Source organism: Calliopsis andreniformis, chromosome 12 (genome assembly GCF_051401765.1).
Source record: "Calliopsis andreniformis isolate RMS-2024a chromosome 12, iyCalAndr_principal, whole genome shotgun sequence".
Taxonomy (NCBI): domain Eukaryota; kingdom Metazoa; phylum Arthropoda; class Insecta; order Hymenoptera; family Andrenidae; genus Calliopsis; species Calliopsis andreniformis.
The window spans coordinates 4735723-4749107 of NC_135073.1; the positions used below are offsets into that span (position 1 = coordinate 4735723).

Genomic DNA, 13385 nt, shown 5'->3' on the forward strand with positions numbered 1-13385 from the left:
CTTGACTTTATATATTAAGCAACTCTTGTATATGTAATTATCCCAGCTCAACAGTAGGTAGTTCGTGAAAAAATAGAAAGAAACTTAGTAAATAATTTAAGCCCAATATTGCATATGAGAATATGCATATGAAACAAAAAACGTATTTATGTTTTATAAAATATTTAGCTTATATATGCATGTCTACATAGTTTCATTAATTACTAAAGGTATAATCTAACATTTTTTTTTAGTTTTGAAGAAAAGAGTGTTAATAAAATTTGAAGAATTTTGTTAACTTTATGTGTGATAACTTTAAAATTTATTTATGTTTTTGATAAATTATAGTTTTATTAAATTCATCTTATAGTGCGTCTCATAAATTTAAATAAACATCATTGAGAAGTATAAAAAATATACATTACATAGAATTTATAGTAAGATTCATTGTAATATGAATTTAATTAGTGATGTGACAGATTGTATTTCATCAATGACAAATTGTAGAAGGTGATTTAAAACAAAGGTCGAAGAATCAACGAATTGAATCAATAAACTGAACTCTCTCTACTGACCTCCAAACGTGTTTATGTAGCATTGAGTAACGAGAGAGAGGATTATACGTACGTACATCTTATTCTTACCGGAGTTTCTCACAATTAGTCGAGAAGCATAAAATTGAGAGTAATAAGATAAGCTCACGAAAGTAGTTAAACACTTACAAAATGTAAATATTAAATTTTAATTATCTACTAACACATCGCTATGATTGATTCATTTGCCTACTAAGATAGAGATATTATTTAATGCAAAAGAGGACTAAAAATTAATATTAAGCAATGCAGAAATCATTCTCGCGCTCGAATACCTTCCGTGACTGTTGTGAAAGGTAATGTTCTGTTATTGAATTTTCCTTTGATGGCAATTTACATTCTCAAGACGCATAACTTACATTAGCTACAATACTGTTTTAAAAACTTTAGTCTGAAGTATGCATTCTATTTGTGAACAGTTTGAGGTGCAAGCATTTGAATACATTTTCAAGATTCCTTACTACGATACTATTTTAAAATAGTCTAAAACCTATATTTTACAGGCTAGTAATGATATTATATTTTTTTTGATATTTTTTGGCCTTACGGCATCAAATTGTTTATTTTTTTCAGCAGAATCGAAAATCAATTTCTGTAGACTTTTACAATGTCTGTTACAACCTTCTACAGATATACTGCTAAGAGTCTAAATATAACTGTCTCTAATCCTTAATTTCAAGTCATTAAATGAAAAGGAATTACAGAGTGACAAATAAGCTGAATAAGAAAATACAAAAAAAAGCTTTTTTGCGAGAAACTTGTGAACTGACAACGTGTTTTTAACATACAAACGTACTGTTGCTATGCAGTCTTTCAGTATTTTTCATTCAAAATGCCTTCTAATGATCTCATCTGCAACATCACGATTCAACTAGAGTTCCTCAAATACACGTTACTCATACCATCAGACATTAATCATAGGGAATGTGAAGTTTACACATGCTACATTCATCTCCGATCTCGTGTAAATTCCCAGAAAATGTGACTTAACTGTCACTGTTTCTCGACTTTCCAAAAACATTTTACAGCAGCGGGAAGCTTGGACACAAGATAAGAAATCACCAGCAAATCTACTTTCAGCTTTTCCGTATGTTTTAGCAAGATTCTCTTTTGGCTACGCACAAAACTTGATCACTTATCGTTATTAGATATTTCTGTTTTCTTTTTCTGTGATGTCTCACCTTAGAGAAAAGAAAGTGTCACACTAAAAGATATAAATATGTATAATAGTAATACAATTATTGTAAAATTACACTCTGAATGTATAGTGGAATTGTAGTCCTTGAACCGATGCACATTTATTTTTACTATATTTGTTAGTTCCTGAGAAGACAATTTAAAAAATATGTATAGCTTTAATTATGTTCTTTAGATCTTCATCATACAATTGTGAATAGTCTTGTGAATATAAAGTGAATAGTCTAAACTCATGTCTTCATATTGATTTCAAAGTACAGTGGATAAAGCAATGAATTCATATTGAGAGAATGATATAATTGGGAGAACACATATACATATAATTACTTGTAAATAACATGAAACTCACCTGTATAATTTAGAAACTAATTGAACCACTCATAGTTAAGAAGTAATATATGTTCTTGGAGGAAAGAACGTAATCTATTGGTACTGTTTTCATAAAGATCCAAAAAGAAATAGAAAATTTGAATTTTCTTTACAGAAAATAGTTTAAACTTTGATTTTATCTGAATGATTCCAGTTTGATTGACAATAATAAAAATTGTCAATTAACAAGGGTTTCTTATAGTTTCTAAAAATTAGTAATGTACTTATATCTTGTCAACATAGGTTTGCAAATCAATCGTAGTAAATGCGTCACAAAATGTAAATAGGTGTACATTTAGAAGCAGCTTTTCATTTCAATTTGTTGTAAAGAATACTATGTGTAGATAACTCTCATTTCAATGTAAGAAGTTATTCAATATAAGGAATAAGATGTATTCTACATGAAAAAATAGTTGAAAATATAGAATAAAATTCTGTAACATCATGCTTCATTTGGGGGAAAATTGACTTTGAATTTTAAACGAAAACGAGTGTACCAAAGTTTAGTTTTAAGCATTTGAGAAGTAAACGTTGAAAGGGAAAGGTTCTACTTCACCGTAGGTGTAGTCAGACCGTGAGTTTTCCTCTTTCTCTGTGTACCCTTTAAACACCTAAAACTTCAGTTCCGTTCGCCTCTACTCGATCATAATTCAAACTCAGTTTTCTCAAAAACGAAGCTTGACATCAACAAATTTTCTTTTATATTGTCGACTTATTTTTTCACTACATTAATCACTACAATGAAAAAAGTTACATGCTGTCTTGTATTACATACACCAGCGCTATCCAGAGTAGGTGCCCCTCACTCGCCTGCTCCTTCCTATCGTTCTGTTGCTCCACTAACACATACGTTGTTCGTAGTTTTGAACTTTCTTATAAATAAAGACATTAACATATCATGCAGACCTTCATAACGTTGCGTGGTTTCCCTGACGACAAAAACGGGAGTGGGAGAGTCCACAAGGCTCGCGAGCCCTCGTGCTTGGACAGCACTGACATACAGTATGCTATCCACTTTAGGATTAATGATTGTGCATCAGTCATTTAAAAGGATGAAGTATCTCTAGGCTTAAGGAAATCTTGAAAGGTTTCACTATAGAAACCAAGTACAGACCAAGTATTAAGACAACGTTTAAGAAAGTAAACTCAACTTGCTAGTCCGAAAACTAACTAAATCAAGGAGCTTCTCACAGTTTCTAAGATTTTATTTGATTGCAAATTGTGAGCTGTACGAAACTAAAGCTGAAATTAATTCGTAAATCTACGTTAACATTCTTCGACATATATTTGTAAATATGTACTATAGATATGTACAGTACCGCTCATAAATATTCCAATGGTGTCACATGTTGAGAAACATACAGATTTCCTTGTAGTAATTGATGTAAATTCTTTACATTTGTTTCGTATTTCTATTATATCTTAAAATTAAGTATATAATAATTACAGCAATTGTTTTTAGCAGTAATTAATAGTTAATCTAAGCAATAAATATGGGTTGCTACCAATAAATTTGTAATTCTCTAAACTTGTGAAAACGTTCGAATACACATGAGCAGTACTGTATATCTTTCAATTCTTCGACCTCTTTTTAAAATTACTTTCTACATATTCTCTGTTCTAAATCCTTTGCCCCTAGCCTTCGCTTTAATCCTCCAATTCCCATACAAGAAAAAAAGAAGGATAAAATTGGAATTCCAATTCCATTTCAATTTCTTTATGTCACAGACCAAATGAAATGTGGCAGCTGTAAGTGCCTATGGGAACTGAAGGGTTGAACGCACAAGCTCTGCCGTGTACCTTCAGTAGTATAAGATACAGCAGACTTTGTGCATTTAAACTGTAGAGGAATCGTCAGTAATCGCGATCGAGGTCTTGTTAAATGCGAATCTCGTGGGATACTAAGAGGCAATGCGCACAGATCACCTTAGAATTGTAGAAAAAGAACCGGCGATGACAAATATTGATGTTTCCAGGGATCCCGGCGTTCACGGCAGCAGCGGCTGCGGCAGCAGCAGCAGCTCAAAAGGCGAAATTCACTACCACCGATAAGCAGATCGAGGGTCCCGAGGGTTGCAACTTGTTTATATACCATTTACCGCAGGAATTCAGTGATACTGACCTCGTTTCTACGTTTGTGCCGTTCGGGAACGTCATCTCTGCCAAGGTTTTCATCGACAAACAGACGCAGTTGAGCAAGTGCTTTGGTAAGTCAAGCAATCTACATTTCTATATTTTTTTTTTCTGATTGTGTAGATATCTTAATAACACAACATTTAATTGGTTGACGATTTTAATATTTCCTACATCAGCTCTTGTTAATATGGTACATTCATTCCTGTAATTATAGGAATTGCTGATCAGTCTGTAAATCAGAACATTCTGTTGATATGATAGCTCTGATATAATTAAAATAGTCGTTATTAACAAATTTGGTTACTAAAAAAGAGATTTTAAAAAATAAATTAATTCATTCTCCCATATTTAAGGGCGTGTATTCTAAATTCTAAAATTAAAAAAACTTCTTTGTTTTTACTATCTTTTGGTATTAATAGCAGTTGATAATTTTAATTTAACTTTGAAGCTGTTACTGTACTAAAGAGGAAATAATACAAAATTTGTACAAATTTCAAACTAAATCTTTAAGTAGTTGGTATTATGATTTGCATAACAAGGAAAGGAATGTAATTTAATAAGAAATGTTAACAACTAATAACGTTAATAACTTAACGATACATTAATAAACATTAGTGAGTAACAAAATAGTAACTATTTTCCAGGAATTTGTAAAACTAATTTGTAGTATAATCAAGAATATAAAACTTATATTTAGTGTAGAAGGAATTCCATTTGCCATTCCATTCAATTTTCTTTTAACATTTACATATTTTTTTATCTATGAAGTTACATACAAAAGCATACGTTAAACCCAATATATATGTGTAAGTACATATGTATAGGGTGTTCGACAACAAGTGTCAGAATTTTTAACTCTATATACCAAAATAAGACGATAATAAAAAATAATAAAATATCGTTTGAAGTTTCATTTCTAACTTATTAGCTGTTGAAAATACATAGATATGTACCTAAAATTCGACTGACGCAAGTACTTATTCTACTGCCATCGCTGTCTTAAAACTTGGCTACATTCGTCGACAGTAGAATAAGTTCGCGCGTCAAATATATTTCACGCGGATTTTGGCATTCTTTCGAGAATAAACAACTCGAAGATGAAGCCGTGTAAAATTACTTCTTAAGATATCAACCACTTCGAGAGCAAGTGGCTTTCTCAGCATCATGACCTGAGAAGTAACCAAGTCTATGTTTGGACTATCAAAATAATTATTTATGTAACCTTTTCCTAAACAGTTTATGAAAAAATCCATGTATTTACCTGATGTAACATTACCACTAAACTACTCAAAATTTGACTACAATTTTTTCAGTGATAAAGTAGATTAAGTTTGGTTGTGGATTTTCTTTTTATTTCTTCCATTAGCGCATTTTTGAGCTTAATTGTCCTGGTCAGTAATCAGATGCTGAAATATCATACAACCATATGACATACAGAATGTTGGACGACATGTGTGAGAAATTTTAAGGGATGATTCTACACACTGAAATAACAGTAAAATAAAAAATTACGAAAATGCCTTCGATGCTTCATTTTAGAGTTATTAATTATTGAGAACACGCATAAAATTCGTGAGTGTAAAACGTGTCTGACTTGGAACATATTCTACTGCTGACGCCGACGTGCACTAGCCTCTTTAGACACAGCGAAGACAGTAGAATAAGTTAGACATATTTCACTCGAATTTTAGACGTTTCTTCAACAATTAATAACTCGAGAACGAAACACCAAACACGATTTTGTCATTCTTGATTTTCATTCTACTTTGACATGTAGATGACATCTTAAAATTTCTGACACCTGTAGTCGAACACCCAGTACGTATGCATTCTTAGCCCATTTACGTCATTGTCACACATATGTGTGCAATTTTCTTGTATTTTTCAATATTACTAAAATTTAATAAAAACATATAATAAAAACATTTGGTAATAGAAGCATTTTTTTTATTTTTCCGTATGATACAAATGGGTTAGCAACGTGACACACATCCTTGATCGTTAAAAAATCATCCAAGCAGCAAGGAGTTGTACATGACTGACCTAGACGAATGCAATTTCTGTACACCTTGCATTATACGTGAAGACAGTTTGCAGAATGATCTCAAAATTATTTTCAGGCTTCGTGTCGTATGACAACGCGGCGAGTGCGCAAGCAGCGATTCAGGCGATGAACGGCTTCCAGATCGGCATGAAACGGCTGAAGGTCCAGCTGAAACGATCGAAGGATGCATCGAAACCCTATTAGCCGACAACGTCGCTCACCATTCGTAGGTAGATACCGAGGGTTTCTCGGATGCCACGGCTCGGAACCAATGGCCTTGGCGTCTTTGATCAAAAGCCATGTCGATAAGTCGCGACGTCGATCGCTATTGGTCGGGATATATTCCTGGACCAGAGAACGACAGATAGATCGTTTCATTTTGACAGGAGTATTGTTTAGAAGACGTCGCTTCCTAAAACAAAGTCTCTAGTCATGCAGTATTCTCTCTATGGAGGTCGAAGTGACGGACTCGGGAGATACGTAACCCAATTTCGTGCTCAGATGCCGAACAGGCGGCCATGAGTTTCGTTGCGAGACCGCGTTATCCTTCGTAAACGAGGCTGTGATAATTTCGAAGACTTACATCGTCAAACATATCCCCGAAGAACAGAGGAAACGATTATTGTCCTTTCCAACGTTTCTTGTCTTCGCAATACGCATTCTTTTTCTCGTTCTCACTTTTTTACCTGTCTACAATCCGTCCATGTATCTTCCGACTTATTTTTTTGTACCTGGATAAAAGAGACTGTTTTATATTTTCTTCGTCTCTTTCGATGTACACGTGCTTCTCATGGTGACATATGTACGTCTTACTGACGTGTCGATCTTCACGTTACCCTTCAGAGGTGGTACCACTTTTTCAATGCGACAGCAACTCTACCAATGGACATTCGATACCTCTTCGACTGAAGGTGCAACGAGTAGTTGTTTTCTAATGTGTTCCACGTTGATATTTTGACTAAACACTAAGCAATGGTGTTAGAGTGTAACGTATATTTATTTTTTTGCGAGCAATTGTTTTCAAATGATATCTTCACTGATACTGTACATAACAAAATGCATAGTAATATATTATATCTTGTACGACGTTAAGAAGCAAACAGATCTGGGTTGCTAATTTACAGGGTGTCCCAAAAATATGGGAAAAGTGAAATATGTACATGGATTCTGTTTTTAAGAAGGTCCTGTATTCCTTTGTAATACGTACATATACATACATATATACAACATGTTTCTAAAAGTCCGAGCGATAAAAGATTGGGAGATTGCCACTTCCAGCGTTTACTATTTAAATAGCTATATTCAAATACCATAAACCAACAAGTGTTCTAACATAGTACTGTAGCTATTCGTACATAGTTTTACTTCCTTAACGATATTTTATGAACAATGATTACATTGACTTTTTTTCTATAATTTAATGTTATATATAAGTATATAATTTTTAGTTGTGAGGAAACGTTTATTACTTATCATTAATTTATTCGGTTTAACTTTTGAAAGAATGGAGATAAAAAAAATAGTTAACAATAAAGCTATTTTTGAAATAAATTTCACTAAAATTTCAGTATGATTGACTTCAGTAATTCTATGTCTTTCTGTTTATAGACTTAGAATATATTATTCCAAGAGAAGTCCGTAACATTCCCTAAATTACCAAAGTCCCAAAAATTACAAGCCACTAATCTTTGGTTAAATACAACCCATTTTTGGGGGACACCCTGTATAAAATATTACACTGCAAAAAAGCACCCTCTAAAATAGTCGTCTATTTTTTCATAAACAAAATCCCAGGGCGTCCTTCTTGCTTTCATGTTCCAAAAGCACACATCAATTTGGAACCTTCGATACAGGGAGAACTTCAACAAAGCATCAAAACGAGAACAAAATACATTCGCTTAACTCTACTGACCCTTCGAATGTCGAAGGTTGGCAAGCCTGTCTTTACAGCCTCTTACCTGCCCCGTTCGCGCCAGTGGTGTAATCAAACTCCATTTCGTTGCAACGGCTGCCAATTAAGCTTTCTGTGCTAACTTTTGTGCACAAAGTGGAATTACGTATCGTGGAGTTTCACTAACATATACCGTAGCTTTCCTCGGATGAGTACAAAGTAGTTCGCTTTGAGTTTTTTTCACGCCACAAGAATGGTTATATTAACCAGTCTTTCCAAGATTTTCGCTTCTCTTTCTTGTTCTATTAATTTTTGTACGTATATTTATACATATAAACGTGTTTATATATTTTTAGTAACACATTCTGTCGATAATGTGCATTGTTGTACCGGTAGGTAGCAATGAAACCACAACGATCTACCTCACTAATTTGTTACATGATTACGCCACTATATTTAATATATGTAGTCACGCGAATTAGTCCCTCGTTTGTCGTACAAGGCACAAAACTTGGAACGTTCTATCGTGATAGTTATTATTTCTAAGTTTTATGATTAATTACGCTATGACGCTTCATTAGTTGTTAGTACTAACATTGCCGTGTTTTTTCTATGGGATATAACCGATCGTCGGTAACAATTAACGACAGAAGTATTTCATCGATTTTTTCCATGAGAAGGTTCAAATTGAACAGCTTTTCGTGTATACAAATTTAGTAGTGACTCAAAAAAATTAATGAATTATAACGCGAAGGAAAATAAGAATCAAAATTTAAACTTCTTTTAAAAAAACTTTTAAACTTTTAGTAAAATTGTATTTTTTCTTTCGATAAGATTATTATATATTTATAGACGATTATTATTTGCAAACTAAATCCTTAAGTACTTCCGTTAAATAACGACGTATCGGTAAAGTACCTGCGTACATGTTGCACAGTGACGCTGTCTCGAAAATTTTGCATGAATTTTACAAAGGATGTCTATTAATTGCAAAACTTTCATTGGCCTCGATTAATACAACGGTATTTGTCTTCATAACTAACATTTTTTAATCGTGCAAGAACATGTGAAATAATTTCGAAAGAATAGGTAGAAATAAAACGATTGATAAACAGCGAAATATTAAGAAACAATCGGCAAGCTTCGTCACCGTGCACGTCTGCTCAGGAAATCCTACATATCTGGTGTGTGGTAGTGACTAACATGTCTGTGTGTTTGTTTGTGTGCCAGCAGGTGGCCTGTGACGTTGTGACCGTGTTCTCGATCGGAGTCGCCGTGCCATGTCAGTCTCAGTCAAATCGGTCAATCGTTCGACCGATCGGTCGGTCGATCAGTCGATCAGTCGATCAAACACGACTCCTTGGTCAGCCTCTCGATCAGTCATTCTGTGTCTGTCGGTGCCTGTACACATCTACCCGCTGTCTTGCTCCATTCAAATATCTACACATCTCCTTTTTTCATACATGACCATCCGACCAAGGAACTCCTCAATACTAAATCCATCCACCCAACAGCTACCTCTACGTTTCATCTCGCGTTTCCACGATTGCCTGCACTGCTTTGTCTCTTCCGTTTCACCGGAATAGATGGCACTGATTGTCGATCGTGGCGCGTTACGTCACCCCCTATATTCACCACCTGTGTGTAATAAAAACGATGTATGAGAAGAGTCCCCAAATGACGATCGTCAGCCAGGTTGTTGGACCAAGTCAATGTGAAATTAACTGGAAAATAAGGACTCGTCGTGGGAGATAAAGGCTGCTGGATTTCGCGATACCGAGCGACCAAGGAACGACCGATCACCTTTCGAAGTCGGATCTGTAAAAATTCGAATAGCGAAATGGAAGTGTCGGGGAACCACCGACCGAGCACTATGTTTTCATGTTCCTCTGAGCTGAACTGTGACGCTACCTTATCTTTCTTTGTTTCTCTGTATGTGTGTTCTCTGTATATATTACGTAGCGTACGCGAATGTAACCCATGTATCATTGCGTGTGTATGTGTACGAAAGTGTTCGTATGCGCGCGCACGCGCCAGCCAGCCAGCCATGCGATCTAAAGCTAATGGGGGAAAAGTGTTGAAGAAGTTTGGCTGCGGTATGTTGCCAGCATCGGAGCGGAGTATTTGAAAGGAACGAACAGGTACGAATCAATTTTAGATCGCAGCGAATTGCACTTCGTGGACCTTTAGGCGTAAGAACTATTCGCGAACAATCACTAAATAGATAGTCATTTCAAAGGGACAGAAAGTATACTTGGTCTGTGAATCGGAAACGGTATATGTTGTATTATAGGAGAGTACGCGTACGTGTTGATAAGTTATGGACAGAGCGTCGATTTCGTCTGCTCATTTCTCGGGGATCGCTGTCAATGTTGCGAATCGCCTGTTCATATGTAGATAATAACGCGCACTGATGTGCCGGCTGATAATCGAATGCAAATAGGGGAAAATAATATTTAGAGACGAATGAAAAGCGAAGAACCAGTCGGACCGACCTATCGTTGTAAATTAAACGATTGTAAAGATTACCAAAAAAAAGAACCAAAAAAAGAAAAAGACAAACCTTGAACGAGGAGACAAAAGATAAGTAGGGGAAACGATACACATAAGTAGCATTTTTTAATGACTTTGTGATAACGCGTATCGTATATAGGATTGGACTAGAATCGCTTCTTAAAGTGTGTACGATATGAGCGTGGCATAATGAACTTAACGATGGAAAATTACGAACTCAACAAATTGTTCATCAATGAACATTTAATTAGCGCACATGCGATTATTAGTTCTTTTCTTTTCCATTGCCTGCATTAATCAGTACTTATTTTGTCCATTTATACCTTGTGATTTCTGTTGCGTTGGAATTGAAACGAACGTGTACACCCATAAAAAATGGTATCCTGTATTTTTAATGCATGATGTCAAGAACAAAAAGATTAGAAAAATTCACTGGAAACATTTTAATTAAATGAAGTAACAATTGAAAATTAATCTTGAATCAGTAACTGAACTTATCATGTTCAACAGATACATGATTTCGCGAAATGTATGAAAATACGTCAGTGATCTTGCTTTATTAATTCTATTAACTTTGTTTCTATAGTTTATTAGGTTTTTAGCAATAAAGTAGGTTTCAATTAGAATTGCCAGTCCACGTTATAAAACGTGTTACTTTTTTATTATCGCTGTTACTGATACAAGATTAACTCATTGTTACTATCATCTTAGGTACTTAAACTGTGCATAAACGCAATTCTAAAAGGTATATGATTTCTGTATGGGAAAAAAACAAAGCTTGGAGAGTCTATAGATGATAACTGATAAATTGAGAATAAAATTAATTCAGTCTATGTGTTTCTTATATTTTTGCAATCACTAGCATATAACAAATTTACTTGATTTTATATGAAAAATATAAATTTAATAAGTAATATATCAGGCAAGGCAAACTGCTGTAAATAAAATCATAAGACAAAAGCAGAAAAAAAAAGGTTTTACTATAGGGGAATAATTGGAAATAAAATATTTCAGTTTCGAATTACTTGACTTCAAGCTATCCAAGTAATGATTTAGTTTACGTTAAATTTAGTTACATCAAATCGTTTTTTCATTAAGTGAAATTAAATTTTAAATAATTTTTTAAAGGAAAGGAAACGAATTGATATAATCTAAACGTAAGTTTTAAGATGAGAGGCAAGGTAATATGGAACAGTATATCCTGAATAAATTCGTCTTAACAATCAGAGTTACTGCAAAAACTGAAAAGAGCTGATAAATCATTTTACAAGTTACAGCTGGTTCAAAGTTGACTCTCCCTCTAATTGTTTCCATGAATGGTTCTTTTTGTTATCTCCCCTTTTTCTTTTCCTGTTTGTTATCAAAGAGTTCATTCAAATTCGTATTCGTAGCTACAGTTTAATTTGCATGAACTTTATTTCTATAAATTTTGCTAAAACTACAAATTCATATTCATAAATATTAAAATAAATTCGTTTTTATGACAACGTGCAATTTACATGCATGAGTCAAGCCAAATGAATGGAACATCTGACACCAACTTTGTTTTTATGCAGTTTTTGAAAGAATAAGAAAACGTACGAAACAAGTTTTATGTACGAAATACATAAAAATCATTTAAAAGAAAGTGTAAACAATTTCATAAAACCAATTAAATGTAAAATTACTTTCCAAAATACCCAGGACCCTAACAGTGTTGGAAGGTATTTAGATTACTTGGTTTTTCTTATTCAAGTTTTATTATTCGAATTTAATAATTTATGTAAAATGTCTATTTTCCTTGTATTTTATTATGATCTTTTCAAAATAGTATGCATACTTCAACAGGTCAGGCGAAAGTTTCAACAAATTTAAATATTTGAACAATGCCTATATGTTTTAGGCAAAAAATGATGCGAAACAAAATAGCAGTACATATAAATAATTTAGGTATATAGATTTAATGTTCGACGACAGTGTCAAAAGTTTTAAGGAGTGATTTTGTATGCTAAAATAAGACGAAAATGAAAATAGAAAAATTGTGTTTCAAGCTTCGTCTTCTAGTTATAAATTATTGAGGAAACGCTTAAAATACGCGTGAAATATGTCTGACTCGGGACTTATTCTACTAACGTCGCTGTGTCTGACTTGACTACTGCATACTGGCAGTAGAATAAGTCCCACATCAGAAATGTTCTCGCGCATTTTAAGTGTATTTTTCACAATTAATAACTGAAAAATGAAGCTTTAAACGCAATTTTCACATTTTTGAATTTCGTCTTATTTTGACATGTAGAATCATTTCTCAAAATTTCGGACACCTGTTGTCGAATACTCTGTATACTTTAGTATCAATGAGTAATTTAAAATATTTTCGTACATTTACATATTTAAATGATTATATTATATAATATATAAAATGCATACATACTTAGATGATTTAACAATTTCCCGAAAGTTCTACATAACAAACAGTTTTGCACTAACATATTATAATAACACATTTTTTCAGCAGAACAAATTTTCTGAACTAATAAGAATCTAATATTATGTTCAAGTATTTTTAACCTGTGAAATTGTTTACATTTTCTTTGAACAGTTTATTATGATCCCCTTGAAATAATTACAAAGGGAATATAATTGAGTGCATCACTCTTGGTAGATTATGTTGTATATTAATTAA

The 13385-nt window shown here is 33.5% G+C and overlaps 1 protein-coding gene across 7 annotated transcripts in view; it reads left to right on the top strand.

The window, feature by feature from the left end:
- The window catches only part of LOC143186354 (CUGBP Elav-like family member 1), a 537153-nt gene extending 524044 nt beyond the window's left edge, over positions 1-13109 (top strand). For 6 of the 7 annotated variants that reach the window (XM_076390000.1, XM_076390002.1, XM_076390001.1 and 3 more), the window contains 3 exons: positions 4115-4345; positions 6395-6548; positions 9443-13109. In XM_076390000.1, the coding sequence (XP_076246115.1) occupies positions 4115-4345; positions 6395-6522 (359 nt within the window). In that variant the 3' untranslated portion in view covers positions 6523-6548; positions 9443-13109. The remainder of the gene's footprint in view (positions 1-4114; positions 4346-6394; positions 6549-9442) is intronic. The other variant, XM_076390005.1, reaches the window with a different exon arrangement.
- Positions 13110-13385: the final 276 nt, after the last annotated feature.